Genomic DNA, 22,685 nt, shown 5'->3' with positions numbered 1-22,685 from the left:
ATACTGAAATTACAATAAAATGATTTGATAACATGTTACAGCATCATGCATTAAAATACATAATAATAATAAGACGGATATATGTGGAATAGAACGAATGTTGTTTTATTTATAACGTTTTCTATATTTAAATAATATGTATTGGCTTAAGTATTTTTATAAATTTTATTAATCTATTAATTACTGTTATAAGTTATTACAGTTTGTTCATATTATGCTTTGTACATAAAATCGTGGTGAAGATTAAAGTGTTGAATCTTTTATCGAAGATTATTGTAGTGTTATTATTTATTACAAAAATTACATTTTGTTAGGTTACATAGAACCCTAACGTTGTTAAAAACGTCTTCAACCCTCGTCGATTATTATTATATCGGCACCTGTAGACGTGTTTCGATAGGATCGGTCGGTGGTGGCAGTGGCGTCGGCTGCAGAGAGCCAGTGATGGCGTTGGCTGTGGTGGTGCGACGGTAGTGGTGGGGTCATAAACTTGGCAACGTACAACTGACTATCTACCTACCTGTGTGTATTTTTTTCAGACAGAAAAGGAGGAGAACAACAAAGACGTATAATATATAAATGTGTGAGTGAGTGTGTGTATGATTGAAAATCGCCCAAACACCACTGAAAGAAATTTGTCCTCATGATCGTTTATATGCATATGATACTCAATACGTACACTGCACACTTATTTCTGTATGCGTTAACTTCTTCCAATCGCCACTATCGTTGTATTCGTTATCGTCACTCTTGTTAAATGTTTTTATAGAATATTATGTATTACATAAAGCATAATATATAATAATATTATTTCGATACAGGTACCTTTTTAAGTGATTATTTTTCGTTTAAGCTTAAATGTATTTTTTCTTATATATTTACATTTTCTATGCTGACACATACACTATATATATCTATACATATATACCTAATCTGGTCGGCTATGGTAATAATCTTCGGATTCCTTTCGTGCGGGCCATTAAATTTACATATTATTGCCCGGCAGGTCGTTTCACCACTGCCAATCGCTGCCCAGCTTCAGCTGCCGTCATTCTTGCGTGTGTTTTTGCGTGCGCATCCGTGAGAGAGTATAGTATATGATATATATACGTTATCATTTATATTTATATTATATATATATATATATAATATATGAGTATGTGTGTATCTGTGTGTTATATACTTGGACAGATACATTATCGACGGCAGCGGCTTAAGACCGTTATATTAAATGCAATCGACCTTAGCCCGTGAGTTAAAAAAAAAAAAAAAATTAATGTCAAATACGGATAACGACGATGGCGTTTTTTATTTTCTAGTAGAAATCGGATAAGTGTTTTTTTCCTATTCGTTTTCTACATGCATTAATTTATTATGTATGTTTTACATTAATAAAAACCACTTAGATTTTATTTCTCCAGAAATTTGTTCTTTTTTAATTCATACCTGTAGCGTTGCTGCTTTTTTTGTAAGCTCGCGAATGCTTATTTTATATAATATAATATAATTCGTTTTTGAATGTTATTCTTTACAATAAATGGAATTGTATGTATAAATTGGTTTTTTATTTTTCTTACTAATTATAATTTTTAAACATGTGACCAACGTATTACAGGACTTACATTTTTAATTTCTAATATTTTCAACAAAATGGTCACAATAAATTACTTGTTAAAGCGATTTGTAGAATCTAAAATATAATGTTTATTAAATACCTATTTAACTGACAAACAACTGTAAAAACATGTTTGAAAATTCTTCCAGCCAGCCTAATTGTAAATTATAATAGATACCAGGAGGGCTATAGTGCGAAATATTTATACTGCCCTGTGCTCATTATCCAAACATTAACACTTCGAAATCGATAATACATACACGTATGCTATAACACCTATAACATAGTTGGTCGACAATTATTAATTAATATTCATATGATTTAAATTTGAATAAAATATTGTTTTACAAAAATTATTGATACAGAAGAACATATTAAAAATGATTTTATAATTTATTTAATGCTCTATATTCTTTACAGCCTTGTAAACATTTAGGGCAAATATCTGATCTTTTGAAATAACTATTTAATTCATTGTAAATTTAAATTAAATTTCTCCGATGTATCACTTAGCCACTGTTGTAATATCTATATCTAAGGGGAATATTGAGATTTACGGTTAATGATGTTTTAATTGATTTTGTTGTTTAAGTGGTATTAATCTCGGACAGTTATTGTATGACGTTGCTCTATTCCTTATAACTAGCGCCGTAAACTGCCATTCAAAGACTGCGCATGGGGATATTATGGCAAAAAAATTAAACATAAATCCATTGTTTCTTTAATGGCTTCGGCCGTTTCAAATAACTCGAGTATTTATTGTTTTTCAACGTATACGTAATTTCGCCCTTTGAACTTGAAAGTCATAAAATATATTTTTGAGAATTATTAATTAAGGTGACACACCCAAAAAAAAAAGTATACTATATGTATCCGTAGTTCCTTGGTAGTCTTCCTGGCGCCTATCATGTTTTTGAAACCGTTATGGTCTAACGCGCGCAGATTCTTTCTGACAATAAAAAACGAATGGCTAATAATAAAAAAAACATATTCTATTGTATGTGAAAAAAATAACAATAAATAAATAACAACCGCAAGTAATTGTAAGTAATTGTATTATACCGACATAGTATCTATCTATTTTTTCTTATAAATTTTGAATCGATTTTTTTTTCACTTTTAAGTTAATAATTTGCTAGATAGTTAACTATAATAATTCATTATGTTTTCTGTTACCCAATTTCGCGATTATAAATAAATTATTCGTGTTTGACACAAAAGCATCTATGTTTTTCGGAATTACATATTTTTTTTATTGAACGTCAAATATATCAGAAATTCTAATTGGCTGTTGTCTTCCACAAGAAAAATATATCATATTGGTTTATAAAATTATACATGCACGTAATCAATTTTAGCATTAAGACCTCTTAGTTTAATTTATTGACAAAGTGTGGTACCCATTTATGCATCTTATTGATAATTTTTTAAAATTTTAACACTGGCATTTATTGAAATTTCATTATAATATTATTCACGAATTCAAACGTTTAAAAACGAGAAGTCAACTAATAAGAAAATTTTATTTCTCCGCGGCTTCATATTATTCTTTTAAATAATTACGTGATGACAAATTGCCCTACTTGGTGAGGTCCATTACTGCGCTTGTTACAAAACAAGAACACTGTTAATTTAACAGATTACTCGCCATTTCACTATTTTCTTGTATACGCCAGCCGCAGTAGTTAACAGGTTAATAGTTATATGTTTTACGACGATTGTCGTAAAAAAAAAAAAAAAAATAATAAAATGTGTATTATATAAGAACAAGAAGTCGTTCGTAGAGAAATGTCGGTGGTTGTCCTTTATTAAAATCACTATTCGGTTGTACGTATCTACTCGCTGTTCGCCGGTGTAGTTGGTGACTTTCCACAGCAATCGCAGTCTGTACTGAATAAAATCATAACGAACGGTTGTCACTGCTGTGACTATTACACAGCCTTTTATGGCAGTTTTCTCGATCTCGACAAGATTTATTGCTGTAGGACAAATACTACATATATGTATATATATACACTATACACTATATATAATAATAATAATAATAATAATAATGTGTATTTTATTCGAGAGCCTATGATAGAACGATAATAATATGTAATTAAATAGCTACACAACGACGGTATAATACAAAAAAAAAAAAAGAACGATATTTTAACTCATTTATTGTTCACTGCCTATATTATATTAGTTCGAACAAAGACTTCACTCTTACCCGGCTCTTAAGACGACACAGACGTATGCGATAAAAAAATAAATGGTCAGATGACGATCATGATTGAGCGGTGTCCCCCCACAACAATGACCGTAATAGTAATAGTAATACTCGTAATAATAATTGTAATCGTGAACGTTTCAGGCAATATGTGGAACGGAGCGGCCGGTCGCACGGGAAGCAGAGACTCTGTGACTCAGTGATATAGTTTCCGCGAACCAGCGGAAGACAACGCCGACGCCGGCTTTATCGGGACAGGCAGAACCCGAGCAGTACCGAGCAGCGCTGTCTCTGCGACAGTGGTGTGACCGTGTACACTCACACGCCTACATACACACACACCACCTACACCACATAACAGTGAAAATAATTACGCATGTCGTCCGCGGTGGACGGACAGCAACAGCAACAGCCGCTGGCCGGTGGCTCGCCCCCGATGGCAGTGGTGTTGGCGCAGCACTGCTGCAAAGAAGATTCACCGGGCGTATCGCCGCCGCACCCACAGACCGTCATGTCGCCGACGACCGTCCAAGACATGCCGCCCGAGAGCACGTCGCCCGTGATGTTGGCCACCATGCAACCGGTGAGCGTGGACGAATTCCAAGCGTCCGATTATCACCATCAAAGCCACCATCAGCAGCAGCAGCAGCACCACCACCACCAACAACAACAACAACAACATCAACAACAACAACAACAACAACAACACCACCATCAGCAGCAACAGCAGCCTGACGATCCGCTGGACCAGAAGACCGTCATCTATATACCGGGCACTGATCCGCAGCAGACCATCATTTACGATCCGCAGAATCCCGCAGGATCGTTACCGCCCGGCATCACGATCCAGCAGGATCCGGCCAACGGTTCGGCAGTGTCTGTGTTGGTCCAGGGGCAGGCTGGACATCACCAGTACCTCGGAGCGCCAGGCACCACCGTGTTAGTCATGCAGGAGCTGGTCGACGACATGGGCCATATACTGCACAGGTTAGTCTAGTTAATCGGTAAAATTATATTTATTTGTACTTATCGCATAGGTAGTCTGGTAAGTGGTATTAGATTATATTATGTTTTCTGCGATCAATTACCCGCACAAAACCGGTTATAGGATTAGGCATACCGTATCGCACGTGGCTTTTCAGGTACCTTTTATTAAATTGAAACGTTTGTATTTTAAATATTATAAATTGATAATTTATAATAATAAAATACGTCGATACGTGTGTGTTGTGTGTGCGAGTATTGCTGCAATGCCAAAAGTACCTAATGCCGCAGTAGCCGCGAGGTCGTTGAACGCGTAGCGCGCGCGAAACTATTATTGCGAGTGTGTTGAACCAACGTTTGCCGCCGCGTTCACAAATGTCAATCGTTTGAAAGTTTACTGTTTAATAGTGATTATGAATCGTCGCTAAAATTTAGTTTAATTTGGCCAACGTTTTTAGGAGGATGTCACTCCCGCGTGCGTTGTTATTTCCGTCTTATGGAAGTACAACATAGCAATACCGCGTCAAAAGATCTAAATCACGTGTTGTTAGCTTTAATTAGGTAACTGTTTTTTTACGTTGAATTTTATTAGGTACAATCTTCCAATTTTTATGCGATATTAGATGATATATTCATGTATCTGTATGTAACTGAAAAAATACAACGTGTCGTCACAAGATAAATTGCCATGGCCAGATTACCAAAGCAATTGAAAACTTTTTTCGGTCATCAATTGGTCAAAAATAGCATTGACTTTAATTTTCAGTATAATATATAACTACAGATTTTTATCGCCAATTGACATAAAATATTATACGGGTATACACTATGTATGATTTACGCTCGAAAATCCAATAGCATTTATTACAACAATACATAAAATTATACCAACACTACTAATCCACGTGTGTGTGCTGCAGTTCGAATGTTTTTGATTTTTCACTGTTTTCCCATGACATTCGTAAAAACATGCTTAATAAAATGCGTGTGTGTATGTGTGTGTTGTACCTATGTAAGAAGAATTAAATGTAATCATTTCCAAGGTCGTTACCGCTGCTCAAGAAAGTTCAATATAATGTTTCTATATATAAACTACATGGCAATAAGGCGGAGGCAACAATATAATAATGTATATTATAGTATATACTGACAACGAATCACGCTTGTTACGATATATTTACATGTATATATTGTTATACACGCTCGCACGGTGCACGAACGAAAATACGAAATACGACGGCGGCTATTTGTATTAGAATATTAACACTTGCATATTCATCCGTTTCGCTATTGTCTCGCCGCCACCTCACTTAAATACAGCTTTAAGGTGTTAAACGCATCTCTGATATATACGATATGCAATTATATATTTTTCGATACTAAAAAATGTGATCGATCTTTTCATTGATAATATGCGACGAGAGTTAAAAAAAAAACACATACTCATACATATATTATTATACTTATAAAAATAACACGCCGAGTCTCTGACATAAGTTTCACTTTAATTCGAGTTTAATACAATGCCCGGGGAAATCTAGTGTTTTGTTAAATGTACAGCCGGTATATATATAGGACAATTTGAAGTGTAGGTATAAGCTAACACAATGGCTTGTACGCCGACGGTTGACAATATTTAAATATATTTTGTATGTAAGTATACCAAAGATCCACAGTGATTATTATTTAAACACAGAACATGCCGTTTGAATTGGATAGGTGGTCGATAAAATGTTTTTTTTAAATTTTATTAACGATATTCGGTAATCATAAAAAAAAACCAAACGCGTTTTCGCTCCAAAGCTTGTCAAACGAAAAGGAATCTGGTCGATTGTAAATTTTCACTAAACATGTGCACAAATCGATATTTACCTATGCGGCTATGCATATATCAATGTAATAATGTATATAATGTAGAAAATATATTTAACAGTGTGACCTACCTATCAAAGGGCGGCGATAATCAATCGTAATCGAGTAGTTCGTTGCCGCTGTTTATCAGATCGTGCATTTATTTTTTATCATGATTTGTATATTGATAACAGCGTGGGTTGTCGCGTCATATACATTGATATATATGAGTATATATTGAGTTGAGTGCACCTGCCGAATACGCCTTACCTGCAGCTCTTTATATAAATATATATTGGCCGTCAATTTTCGATAAATATATTTACTCCCCTTGATAACGAATTACTGATAAACATGTTCAAATAAAATATATTGTATCGATTATGATGCTGCAGGAGCTGTCATGACTTGCTAAATAATTTTCTCATATATAACAGTCATACGTATACCTATAGAGATACCTAATGCACATAGTAATTTTATATAATATATTTGTTGCATTTGTTGATATACATCCATTTGATTACAAGTGCCTATAGCTGATAATTATTCAATGAAATGTTAATTTTCTTAAATTAATCATCTTGTTTTAATAAATTATTCTAAACTATAACTTCAAAAATATTGTTTAAAGGAATAATGATAAGTGACCTATACTATCGTCTATGGCACTTTATGTAGTTATACCAGTAGAAAGCATTTGTTTTGGGAAATTAACTTCTTGTGAGGGTATATAATTATATTCTTGAAGATATTGATGTAATTATGATGACTAAGTGGCTCGGTACAAAATAAGTAATGATGGTCTGTTAAAACCTTCAAGGTAACGTCAAATATTATACTGATAGTTTTTTATTTTAGTTGTTTGGGAGATGACGTAACAAGAATGACAGGTATAGAGTTGTCAGAAAAAAGGGTAAATCATAAATTCATAATACTAGTAATTATTTTATCTAGTTGACCATTTTCTTAATATTCATATCTAAATAAATGTATAGATAAAATTTAAAATTACGTGATATCTGCATCTAACAATTGTAACAACAATACGAGATAATTGATGATATGTTAGACAAAGATCAAGGTTTGCATTATATTGTATAAAAACTAACCAGCCTAAACAAAGTGTAGAGATAGGTTGTTGCAGCGACGCTTATTTTTTAAACGAGCATGTTCGACGTTCGTGATATTAAGATTGACCTCAATTATATGGTAAACATAATATAATATTATTATAACGACATTGATCCTTTGTAGGCGGCTGCCTGCAAAGTATTTTGTATAAAATTATGCGCGGAAATCGTTGATGATTGTGTCTTATATTTACATATTATGTATATATATTATGATAGATATTGCAAGGTTACTTTATTGATCATCGAATATGCACACGGAAAGGGGCTAACCTCACCTAGATCTGTTAAAAATATAAAAATTATGATTTTCGTATATTTTTGCCGAGATTAAAATTACATATACCACATTGTAAACTCTATACGCGCTATTTTCTATTGTTAGAACTTCGAGCGTTGAAGTCCCCTCGATGACGGCAGCACTGTCATACTAATAAAAATGTTTTCACACCATCATCCCCACGCTGCAGTACTGCAGCATTGTACGTTTGTATACGGCCGTTATCTCATCAACCCTTAGCGATTAAAATTGTCTTTTGTTTTTCATTCGTTCCCCCAGGGTGCAGCATACAAAATTAACATCATGTGTCAATATGATTAATACCTATTATATACCGCTAAATACGTGGGTTTTTGTTTTTTATCTCTCCTCGACCTTTACTAAATATATTGTCTGTTACGCGAAACCCACAACTTATAACAGTCAATATCAACCCGTATATATCGTATGCGCGCAAGATAGGTGTATAGTCGTCACCCGATTTAACTTGTCTCGTAAATTCATTATAATAATACATTTATATGCTTTTATTTCTTAACGAGCCAATGCGACGACGGAGTCGTATGTAGTCGGTCGTCATCGCACGCGCATTGTCCAACGTCCTATTGTGTTTAAAATTAATATATATATATATTATATAAGCATGGTTTCAATATGATTATAATAAAGCGTGCACATCGCCGGTGCGATATCTGTTATCGATTAAATCGTTTTTCTTTTGAACACGATTCACGTAAAAAAATTATTATTGTTCCCTTGAAACACTTATGATGTGCCCATATGGCATTCAAATATATTGTTATTAAGGTAACGTATATGTAGCGAAAACCTTGGTCGATTATGTTGATAATGAATTTCAAAATTTTCGTCAGTTTTTATGATGCTTATAATATTAATATAATATAACGTGAACAACATGACCCTTGTGATTTGTATGTGCGTATAGAACAATAGCTATGTATAATAGTCATTACGAATCTCCTAAAATACTTGGACTGGCGCCGTAAAGACTGGGCTCCCGATACCTGATGCCAGGTAACGGGTATGCTGGAGACGAATGAAGAGCCTCGACAGGATGTCTACTTTACTCCCGCCCACCCTATCAACCGTCGACCACAGTCCTATGCCAGTTTGACAAATGCAGACGATGTAATAATGTAACGTATTGTTGCGTTCACATGATATGATGAGGTGTATAACAATATGCTACAGCGTCCTCGTGATTAAAATATAATATTATCACGACGGGTCCCGTGTTACGATCATTTTGGCAGCATAAACCATAAAACGTACACGTTTTTTTTCGTATTCGCGCCAATCAACAGAAGAAGGGGACTTACCCATGCAGTGCGTATATACACATTGCATATTTTATTACCTTGACATTGACAAATCGAATTTTTACATTCATGTGCCGTTATATAAGTATGTACACGTTCGTCTCAGACAGGCGACCCTCCCTATAGGTATATAATACGCAAATCATTGGTTGTCGATAATATTATTATCATATAGTTGAGATTTGCGGTCGAGTATCCTGAACAGCCGACGGATTATGATCAATATAATATAATGTATATGTCTACAATGTACAATATAGGTGTTCGATATATGTATGTTGAATTTTTGTTTATTTAAAAATCGTTTATTGTGTATATACGTACAATATAATTTAAACGTAGTATTATGTATGTAGACGAGGAGACGATGAGCGAATAAGATATCTTTGACGTGGGGTTGTTGTTGGTTTCGAATAGCGTGGTTTGTTAACCAGCGTCAAATCGCTGCGTGTGCAATAAAAAATATGTATATAGAAATATATTATTAAATAATATAATAATATATGTGTGTGACCAGTCGTCCATACGCATACAATGGTGACACGACTATATAATTTAATATTACGACCAGAAGATTTTGGGAACCCCTCTGCGTTGCTTAACAGTTCAGTGTGTCTCAGAATTCGTGGTAACGGGCAATTAATAAATCCCCTGGTGGCCCCATCGGTCCCGCTCGTCGCCCACTCGAAGATTCTTCGCCGTCGTCGAATATTCATGACCGCTGCGGCGCTGCCATAAAGATTTCGTGTACAAGGTCGTCGTCGACGAGGATCGCCGCTGCTTTGCGCATTATTTTTAAAAGCGCGAAAATCAAAAACGTTTTGTTCTCACATTTCCATAAACATACGTCCTCGTAGTAGTACAGTGATTTTATTTATACTGTACGAGTCGCGCCGACATTACAAACCATTCGCCAACCATAGTGTACCACGTCATCGTGTATACATAATTATATTTTATGTACAGATTTATCATATTATATCTGAACATAAAGTGGTATTTAATGGCAATAATTTTTGCAAATCCTATTGAACGCCGTAGTATTACATGTATAACTCGACGATAGTGGACAAACAAATACCGTAGCTGTATTCGTTTACAATACATTCCGATCGCATATTTCCACAATAACTACAATAATCATAATTCCTTACAAAGAAATCTACCAGTCATCAGCATCATCATCGTCATCTACGTCGTCATCCGATACGTGTATTTAATATATACAGGAAATCGTTATTTTATTAATCATCGCACACCATATTGCTGTCGCTTATACTGAACACTATATATGTGTATAATATAAATTTCTCGTTTTAAACAAAAAATACCTTTGAGTCGATGTCATGGGGACGCTCTTTTGCAAATCGTTTTAGTTTAGTGTCGTTGACTGTAACGTGTTTAATTATTCCATAAGTCATCAATAGCAATCTAACCGAAATATTTGCGTCTTACTATATTATATTATAATATATTGAATGCATTTACAATGCTGACGTAATTTTAGGTGTAGGATATAAATAAGTAAACATACTATATTATAATGTGTGACTTTAAGCGCCAAAAATGTAATAAAAACTATTATAAAATTGTATTTACATATACGTATAATTTCGTAGATTGTAAGTAAAATTTTATCTTTATTTTTGTCATTGTCAATGAAAAAAAATTTGCATCCTTTTATAATGATATTATATAAATATAGTTATTTCATTTTTTTGTGTGATGCGGGCTGCCTTAATGGTCAAATGCGCTTGCTATATTGCTTTTATAATATATAGTTTAAACAGAGATTATTTTTAAAAACCTGAGCAGATATGCGAAGACAACATAGAGCTTACAATATTCTATTATATAAACATGCGAGAAAAAAAATTTACGAATTTCGAAGGAACGTTTATATTATTATAATATATAAATTATATTTAAACCAATACAAGAGCTATATGCATATATATATATATAAATAATATACAGTCACGATGTACTTATTATAATATGTACTTTAGTGAGGTCATATTATGATGTGATGGTGGATTCAGTGAAATGTACGAAAATATACTCAGGCCGCCGCAATGTAAATTATTTTATTTTACAACCTATTGTACAATAAATAGGTATTGCTATGTTAGTGCGTTATAATACAAGCGTATGAGTTTTGCTTTATTATTTTTTGTTTTTACCGAGTTCGTCACGACCGTTGTTGGTCGAAATGATGACGTGAAATATTACCGAACATTGCGGCGCGGGGGCCAACGATCTCCAGCGATAATATCGTATATATATATAATAATAATATATTGGTATACGTGTATGTAATAATGATGATAATAATAATAACAATAATAGTAATAATAATAATAATGGTAATTATTATTATTATTTTAAACGCATGTGTATAATATTTTCGAATGGCTTATGTATCATTTTTTACCGAAACTGATTCGCCTACGCCGCCGACGACGACATGATGTAAATTCTTAGTTATATATACATATAGTTTTATATACGGTCCATTGTGGTGATCTGGCGGGTTGGTAGTCGGAAGGGGGCAGGCAGGACCACGCCTGGTTTAAAAGTATGTCCGCGTTTTAAAAATATATTTATAGTAGACATAACACCATAATAGTAATAATAGTAATAATCATATCTCGATTGTTCTCGTTCACTCTAATACGCGCCTTTTATTCGGTGGCGGTGATTTAACACTAGAAGCGAATAAAAAACCGTTTCAAAAACATTGAAACACATAATTTATACAATAAAATACTTATACCTATACCTAATATATAATTACACATTATGTATAGCTATGTAGATATATGAGTATTTAGTAAATAATACTGATTGCGTACAGTAGTAGGTAATACTGAAAGTGTGGTGCAATGGGGAACGCTTTATTATTATTTATATTAAAATTTTTGTTTTTAATATTTCTAATAATTTTTCTATTTTGTGAAAGTGCCTGACGGTGCGAGCGTATGGAAATGTGCCCGTCGCACGTATATAATACTTATACATATTTATACATATATAATAAATACATATGCGTGTATTATATTTATATACGTATACGATGATTTAGTTCACGGAGGAGATACATCCGCCGCCAACCCGATAAAAACATAAAGTATAATATATACCAACGATCGAAATACTTTCTCTGTAATATACGCGCTGTGTGTAGTATATATAATAATACTCACCGGATCATTGGGGAATATTATAACGACACTGAAGCGCCGCTGCTCTCAGTTCAAATGCAAAACACCTCATTTCCCTGCGAGTTGTTTTCGTTTCGATCGCAGCATTCGAGTCTCCGTGACGTCTCGTTTAATTTATATTTGTATTAGTGTGTGTATGTATCGTACAATTTATTATATTTAAATATATATAACATGTATATGCGTTGTATATTATTATTATCATGTACGAACAGAAAATGAGGTGGTCGCGGGCCATAAATTTTCTCAGCTTCTGTCACGAATGTTACGACCCCGAGACGCATATTATATGTATATTATAAGTATGTGGTGTTGTGATTTGCGCACTTCTCCGTTCCTCTTATGTTTGCCGCTATATATAATAAATATTATATTATTCGATAACCTACGAAATCCGAACCTTTTCACACGCGGCAGAGAAATTTTTGATGTGTCTCGTTCGCTAGTAACGCGATCCTAGAACCACGATACATATATCCTTCGAATATTTTTACGGATATTATACTATATAATACAATACGCATGCGGCTTCCACCACCCACACTCGTACAGTTGGATTTCACCGAGTTTCGCGTGTTTGACAAATGTCCTATATGTATTTGATTACAAGTTTACAAGTCGTATAATTCTATAATGTATACTAAATTATACTTTAAACATATTATTATCATCATTATTATGTTATAGTCGTTGTCGTCATTACTCATTATTCGTTACCATAGTTGTGTTACAGTACACACGGATAATAAAAAAGTACAATTAACTGCGTCTTGCTAAGGGTCTCGTCACGCTGTTTTAGGTATACCATATACATTATAAGATAATAATTATAATATTTATATACCTATGTTCTTTGCGATTCATGAGACTTGTATGTACACTTATTGTGTTATTATTTAAGTAAAATTGGATTATTAACAGTTTGGAAACTTGGTGTGTATTGGTTATGCATATAGGTACATTTTTTGCGGAGACCCGCATAAACCGTACTTTTATCATATATATATATATATATTGCACGTGGAATTAAAACGAAAAACCCACGTATACACAGTCATTCCCTATACACATGTGGTATACGACGAATAGATTAATCGCGTAAGTTCGTCGAGTAAAAAATATGTTCGTTCTTAATTTACCTACGAATCCAATTCCGCCGCTGGGTCGAATTGAAATAACGACATCGTATCCACCTTCTACTCGACTCATTGATAATAATATAATAACGATAACAATATACATAGTCATAACCTCAGGACGTAATAACGTTGTATATGAATAGAAGATAATATTATAGAAATAGACGCAAAGCCCTAAAAAGAAAAAAAGAATTTAAAACAATAATAATTGCCGATTACGAAAGGATCGTATGTTTAAATTTGGGATAAAGATCGGAAAGCTTGGTGGTGGCACCCACCATCACCCCTTTACCCACACGTAAACATACCCGGGAGGGCTCCCGGCATGCATCGGTTTCACGATAACGATGGTTTACGTCATGCCGCTGCCCAAGGGGTTACAATCGACGATGACGAAGACTACGGCGACGGCGAACATAATCGCTCGCGCAACGACAAAATACAATGACTGTATCTTTCAGGTTATTAAATTATTATTATTTTCGTTCAGCCGATTATCGATCGTATTTACGGGTATAAATAATGGGTAATATACGCACACGCGTTTGGGCACACACAGTATAAAATATTAATATAGACAAGTGTGTGTGTGTGTGTGTACCTGTCTGGTAGTGAGTAAAACAATGGCCACAATTAGATTGCGGTGAAAAATTAAAATAATTAAATGGTCGTATGAAAAACCAAAGACACGATTTATTAATCTGTGGAATCTGCGTAAAATTGATACTTATACCTATTAAGTTATATGTATTGTATACTTAAACGACCTTTGGCCGAGGGGCACACAAACGGTTGTACCAGGCGGCGACAACGTCGACCTACTTTCGGACCGTTACAGGATCAACGCAGTTCGTAGTTCCATACATGGACAAAATGATATGACGTTGACAACGCATGTTTTCCCTTTATCTGTGTTTAATGTGTATAAATTAGTTTCAGTGCTAGTGTGATGTTAAAAAATTTTACAGTAAACATCCAAAATAAATGTTATATATTTGTTTATTAGTTATTTATTTGTCGTATAATTCTCAAAAGTAGTGTATTTGCGATATTTCAGATTTTTATCCATTTTTGTTTAAATTGCTGGTATTAGTACGTCGCTGTACTTTATCTACATCATGACATTTTCTTTTTTACTATACTATAGTATATACGTAGTTTCGGCCATGATAAGTTTTTACGGTTTGAATCATATCATGCAATTTGATTGTAAAATGTTTATCATCGTCGTTAAATATGAAAAATGTTTTAAAAAAATAAATAAACATTTTAAAATATAACTATTAATTTAATAAGTATGATATAGGTCATTAATTCAGAACAAAATATGTATAAATAATAACTATTTTTTATTTCATTGAAAGAATTCCATTGTAAAAATAATTAAAACTGAAAATAGATTTTTACACAAGTATGCTCGTATAATATACAATTCTATTTCACTAGGTATGTAAAATTTTAACAGCTATTTGTTAATTGCATTGTTTTGACTTATAAAAATTCGATTCCGCCGTTACCATTAATTTACCATTATCCATACCCTTAACTTTTAAGAGATTGACATTTTTGATTTTTGATGTGCATTGAATTGTACAAGATCTACCATCATTTCCAATTTCAATCGTTTGAATTTTTTTTCGTTTATTTCAAATGGTTTAAAGTCTTAAATAAAAATTATTGTCTTATTGCAAATTTACTACACTATTATTGTACTCGGAAACTGAGAATGTGTAATACACATTTAATTCCATTTCTACAGTCGGATGTACTTAGTTTTTTCAATAATAACAGAATAATAATTTATACACTTGCAATGTTATATTATTGTTGTTTGGAAATCCTCAATGTATACAAGGCGACATCGAGTATTTTTTCCCGATTTTACAGGAAAACATGACAATTGCCAATTTAAATTTTTCTATAGGTAAACGTGTTGTATTCGTGTGTGTAAAATTGTACGTTATCAAATACACGTGTAAGATGTCTTTTCCTTTTATAAAACATGCATATGATGTAAGATATGCATACTTTGTAAATTATATGCATATATACCTACGATGTACGTACTCATTTTGTACAACGGGTAGTTTTCGGACTACACAACTTTTAGTTTTCTACTAAACATAACACACATTATAAACATACATATACCTAGCCTAGGTATATTGTTATATATTTGTACGTATATTCACATATTATACATAGTAACCGGTTTTCCACCCGGCGCGCATTGTTGTAAATTATCGTGCAACAGATAGAGTCATCTTTTCCCAAACAGGATAAAAAATCGTACTCGTCGACTTTTTTGACGTCTGCATTGGACACGGGTAGTACATTATATTTGAGCGGATTTTTTTTCTTTCCAAAGTTTTTTTTCTTTTCATTCCATTTTATACATGTAAAATGTATACATCATGCCATACGCATATGTATGTGTATGTGTAGTGGTACACATAAATACATGTACGCAATCTTTCCGAGTCTTTGTAACGTAGACCATAACTCATGCCATTTTTTTCTACTACGATAAATTATAATCCCAACATTCACAGATTTATATAAATGATGATAAAAAAATATTTCTCCCTTCACGTGTATCCACCTATGTTTATATTTATGTTCTTTCTTTCCCTTTCCGTTTTTCGTTTTTTATTCACGTATAATATATGCTGTACAATCTGTAATAAACATATATAATACATAGGTACCTATTTATAAAATATATACTTATTACCTCCATAGAACTACCTGTATGGTTATATTTTTGCGTCTTACCAATACTATAATTATTGTAGATAACTATACGACTAAATAGTATATCACATGCTGTTCAATTCCCTGCAGTGTATATAGCTGTAACTTTTCGTGACATTCATTACGTTATTTGTGTACCTATAATATATTATGAAACTTAGAGTTATAACATCCTTGACGTATCGGAAAATTTTATTATTTCCATACATAATATGTATTCCTTTTATCCCCCTACATAAATGCTAGTTGCTGTTTACAATTCGGTTGGACAGTCTTAATGAAGAAGTTTTTCGAAACGTGGGACGCTATTATGAGGAACGCCATCGATGATCTCATTATCGAACGTCCCACGGTGTATATTATGGTAAAATTTGTGGACTTGCTGTTGTTTTCTCGATACCACGCGGTACACAATTTTTGTGATTTATTTTGAAATCCTACACTGTTTTAACTGTAAATCGAATAACCTATTTGCTTTTAAAATTGTAATTGATGGTTGGGATATTTTATAAACTGTATACATTATATAGATTTTGCTTAAGTTTAACGAAAATTACACCATTTAAAATCAGTGGTTACATGTTACATATTTAACCGTTGACCATTACAAAAATATGTAATACTTATTATGTGAAAGAATAAATATAAGTGCATAATTTTATAAATATATATTAGAGAGATATTTTAGGTTTGGCTATTCATTGCGTGATGTAATTATTTTTTTGCAAACTAACAGCGAGTCAGTGGCCTCGAACCAGAGATTCTGATAACGGTCTAAGCAAATATTATAATAAAGATCAGCATTGTGAACTTTGTATTGATTTCGTTAAAAAAAATATCATATTTCGTGGCGTTGTAATATTTATGTAATATAGCGTCTAGAAACGGGACTGTATTTATTTGATGAATTACTGAGAAATAGTTGAGAAGCCCCTTAAAACGTTTAAAATAATGGTTTTAATAATTAATACTTATAGCCTATAATAGGTATAATATTAATATTTTCCATAAAATAATAGTTAATATCTATTGAGTGATTATCGCTATTTATATTTATGGTAATTACAATTTTGAAAATTGAGTTTTGTTTCATAATACAGAAATTTGAACATATATTATTAGTTTTTTAATAAATATAAATTCTCAGTAGAGAATATTATAGATAGTTTGTTCACATAAATAATCATCTCGGGTGATTACTTTTAGGTAGTATAATACGTCATGTAATACGTAATTTTTGTCAAACTCTCATTTGATTTTGATTTTTTATATTGGGCCTATGAAATTTCTTTAACTCAGTGGACCAATCGTAGTTTCCTGTGTCACCGTTTTCCAAGTAACCTTATTGTAAATAGTAACCAAACTATATTTATGAGTCTGAACACTATATGTTTATTTCTTTTCTATTGAACAATAAGATGATCCTAGCCTTCAGGTTATTTACATCTAAGAATATATACAGATTTAAGTTTGACAGTTTTAACATGATATAAGTAATATTAATGGCAATAGTACAGTACAAAGATAGTATTATATAAGCACTATATAATTAATAAATAAATAATGTTTTATTACATTTGACAGTCAATGCTTACATATATAATGTCTTAAAAAAATATAAATAAAATAATTGTACACGAAAAATCTATAGGTGTATAAATAATTATAGTATACTTTCATATTATTTTAAAATATTTCAACTCATAAATTTTATAATTAATACTTATGAGTTAAGTCTATGTCCATGAGGGTTATATTATTAGATAATAAATAATTGGTGTATACAAATAACGACAAATAATTTGTACCAATCTCATATTTTGATTAAAATACTAAAGAATGCAGAAAAATAATATTTTAAAATAACATAAGCAAATTAATAAAAAACTGTCATCGATAAAACAAAATTGATTTGGTTTATGCTACATTCATCATCTAGACTTGTACACATAATAGCTATTGACGAAGTTATTGATATATTGTTGTCTATTGGAGTGATTATAAATTATAATAATATTATATTAAAGGCGTTTTATTTATGTGAATTTATTGTATCATATTAGAAAGTGTATAAAAGAGAGATAATAATGTTTGGCAAATTAATAAATTATGGTTTAGCAATTTAGTAGAAAACGTTTTGAATGCCGAGATATCTGCTCATCGTCATTCATCGATTTTAAAATTTTCTTTTTTTTTTTTTTTTTGTGACATTTAAAAACAAGTTATGTAAATATATGTATCAAAACTCTTTGTTTATCTATCATTAAGTAAATCTATGCTCGTCTTTTCATATACGTTCTCGTATAGAATTCGAATTAGAAAATAATACGTATATACATTTTATTGAAACAATAACATCTACTGCTATTCGACTTCATATAATTATATTGTTGTATAACATTTACTTTTAGTTGAAAAATGCTAACAATATTTAGTATTTTAGTAATAAAACGTGTACAAGTGTACCTATATTACATGTATACAGTTGCACAAATTATCAATCATTTGTAAATTTCTTGTTGATTAACCTAAAAAACACTAGCGCATACGTCAACCTTACCGATATATTATAATAGTAATAATAATCATAATAATGAGTAATAGGTAATAACTAATAACATACCTAATTATAGTATAACATATCCGTGCGTGTTATAACATATATTGCGGTCGCATTTTGACAACAGTGGCCTAAGTGTATATTATTGTTATTGCTGCGATTTATAATATCGAGTGGCATGTATATTATACAGATTGAGTTTTGTATTATATATAATATAATATATATCGATATCAGGCCCAATAGACTACAAATCAGTGCTAATTGAACGATAAAATATAGGTGCATCACGACGATGACTCGTGTATATTTTAGTCGTGTGTATGTGTGTGTTTTAGACGGAAAGTTTTAATTCTTGATGTTATATTATATACTATTATTTAGTGCATGATTCATGTGTCTACTTGCTATCCGCTCGTCCTTTATAGATGTTATAGATATCTCACGGACAATTAAATTTAATTACAAGTATTAAGTTTTGTATTCGCTTGGTAGATATATTATGTATGCACTGTATAAAAGGCAGAGAAACAGACGTAGTCCCGAGTGGTGATTGAGGATCAAGGTTTCTTTTTTATCGCATTGCTCTAATTTAGCTGTAATAAAATATAATTTTCTTCTCATAAACAAACTGTTAAAGTATATCCATTAGGCAATAATAATATTCATGTCATACTAAAATACGAGTTTTCTGTACAGACCAATTTTAAACGTTTATTTATATAATAAAAAATACGCAAACGCGTATACAGCACTAAACAGAGTATATAGGAAATTATAATAATGTCGAGAATATAGTATTCGTGCGTCCTGTATTGTTGGTCCTACCTCAACTCAAGTTGTCTTCGTGTGACGTTCAGTATTAAGTATATATTTTTTTTTTCGGAGATTATTTCGCGCCGGCGCTATTGGAACAAAAAGAAGCACGCAGTCAATTAACCTCCGCCGACGATAACAACAATGACCGTGGTGTTTACTACGAACGCCCTCGCACTCGTGATGTCTGTGCCCGCTTGTGTGATGTGTTTACGTGTAGTACTCGGATAGTGTACTATATTATAATAGCGTGTTGCGGTATAATCTACCGTGACTTGACCGAAACGTTGTTTTGATGACAAGATGCCATCACCGCAGTAAAAATATTTATTACGTAATCACGTTAAAACCGCTTGTGGCACTAGGCACATACAATATAAAATATATTTAATTCAACAATAAAAATTAATTTTCTCCTCTCTGCCTTTCCACAATATTCGCACGATTTTATCTTCATCGTAATCTTGGTGTCTCTATAAAATCAGTCGAAGTCAACAACGTTGTAATACGTATGTCATCGTCAAACGCCATTTTATATGCAATATCTAAGGTGAGAAATTCAGCAAAAAATTAACTTTACTTACCCAAGTAAAATTAACGTTAAGAACGTTAAGCTACACGTTAATAGTTAATTAAATAATATAAATAATATAAAATAGGACAGGGATAGGTGGCAAAGTTTAGTGTTTTCAGGATGGTCCTAAGGGCCGTAACTAAAAAAAAAAAAAAATAAAAAAAATAATATAAAATATTATACTCTTACAATTAAAAATTAATAGAGAGAAAAATAATTATTTAATAAATTATTTTCGTAACTAAATTTGTTGTTAAAAAATCATCCTATCCTATTCCTTCTTATTGTTTGTTATCTATAATGGTTAAGGTAATTTTATGTCAACTAATTCAAGGAATACATTTATTTTTTATCGTTGTATCTATATAGTGATTAAAAAAAAAATAAAAAGTAATAATTAGCTTTAACGTAAGTTGTAGACATAATTATTTTTTAAATTAACTCGAAAAATCTGTTGTTTCAATGAAAAACAACAACTTCTTTAACATTAAGTTTTAAATTAATTTGAAAATTAACTAACTAATTGTGTTGATACCCATCTTTGTACAATACTATTCATAATGTAATCAATACTAATAGTAATTACAATTTTTTTCTCGTGTGTAATAATTTAAAACGATCTATCATGATCATAGTACTTCAGTAAATACAAATTCGAATTGAAGAATCGCGAAAAATAGTAGGTACAATAAACCATTCATTATTCATAATAACAACAATACGAACTGTGCGTACGGCGCACATCATAATAGTATAATATAGGTTGTTGGCCGCAGACACACACTGACACACAAACAATAATACGTCAGTGCATAATAACAGTGCAATTGTGCGTCACTTGGTCGTCCTGTAAACGTGTTGGTGCATTATGATTATAGTGGCGGCTGTATGCGTATACCAGAGTGCCTTGTGAAGGTAAACTTGTTGCAGGTAATCCATCGTGCGCCCGGACTAGGCGGCAGCGGCGGTAGAAACTAGCAACAGGTACCTTCGCTGATACAAATAATTGTCATCGTTAGATCCGCGCCCTTGCGGCGCCTGTCCCCGCGCGGGTGGCTGATCCGCGATCGCGCTCGCTTATTTGACCTGATCCCGAGGGCGGTTTACTGCAGGTGCCGTCAAACCGGCTCGGTCACCTCATTGACGACCGCGCTCCCATTACGATAATAGTAATATACTTCCTCGTTCCGGTGCACTATGAATACATTTCACTTAAATACAACAACTATTGTTTCGCTGATAATTAAATACACTCGTTTTATGTATACATATTTGCATCTGTCTTCTAGTAGTACACCACTGCACCATATTTTTGATATTATTATTAAAATGTAACGATTTATCGTACAAAATACAGGTGTAAAATACAGCTAACAATGGTTTTTAAAGGTATTGTGTAGAATAACAGGGAAGCTAAAGAGTTTGGTTGAATTGAAGTTATTTGTATATTTCTTCGGCTGAAATTTTCATTGAAAGAAAAAACTAAAACCAACATTGAAAATAAAAATATGTCTGGATAATAAATCTAAAACCAAATGAAATAAAAAAAATAGTGAAGAAGAAATAGCAATAGATTTCTTTAAAATTAAATTATTTTTCTTAAAATATTATTCGTGGGCGATGTTTTCCTTTTAGTGAAGTGAGTCAAACAGTATTTTAGGGATCACTGTGTAGTATACAAAATATTTACAATAATTTAAGTATCGACACAGATATTATCATGTATGTTACGTGATAGTACCTAAGTACCATGATGTTATATGGATTGAAATATTTGGATAACTAAATAATAACTAAAACATAATCTATAATTCAAGGTTTGCACGTGTCTTGCAAATTGCAATAGAATGCCTAATTGACAATTAGGCCGTTGTCGTGTCGCACGTGTATGAAAAAAATATGAATACGAGTATAAGGAAGCACACGTGTGCATGGGATTACGTTATTGTTTATAGGTCTATAGGTTGCAATATTATTTGCAATATTCATATATAATTTAAAAAATATGTATTTACGGATTGCAGCCAACGTTTGAAGACTGTAAACAATAATTAATATTACCTATTACACTATAAACCTATATTAGTTGTTAATAACTATGATGACGCGTGCGTGTGGTTCTCACGTCTCCAGATTATATTTTACCTATAGACCCCGCCTAAAACAAACCTTTAGCATAAATCCAAGGATTGTGCGCAAT

At 32.3% G+C, this 22,685-nt stretch overlaps 1 protein-coding gene across 3 annotated transcripts in view; it reads left to right on the top strand.

Moving 5' to 3' along the window:
- Nucleotides 1-22,685, top strand: part of LOC112599388 (protein grainyhead-like) — a 103,191-nt gene that overhangs the window by 4,249 nt on the left and 76,257 nt on the right. For all 3 annotated transcript variants that reach the window (XM_025346278.1, XM_025346277.1, XM_025346279.1), the window contains exon 2: nucleotides 3,975-4,817. In XM_025346278.1, coding sequence (XP_025202063.1) covers nucleotides 4,207-4,817 — 611 coding nt within the window. In that variant the 5' untranslated portion in view covers nucleotides 3,975-4,206. The remainder of the gene's footprint in view (nucleotides 1-3,974; nucleotides 4,818-22,685) is intronic.

Source organism: Melanaphis sacchari, unplaced genomic scaffold (assembly GCF_002803265.2).
Source record: "Melanaphis sacchari strain LSU unplaced genomic scaffold, SCAv2.0 Contig50_pilon_pilon, whole genome shotgun sequence".
NCBI classification, from domain to species: domain Eukaryota; kingdom Metazoa; phylum Arthropoda; class Insecta; order Hemiptera; family Aphididae; genus Melanaphis; species Melanaphis sacchari.
The sequence above is the reverse complement of the archived record's forward strand: the minus strand, read 5'-3'. Positions and strand labels throughout refer to the sequence as shown.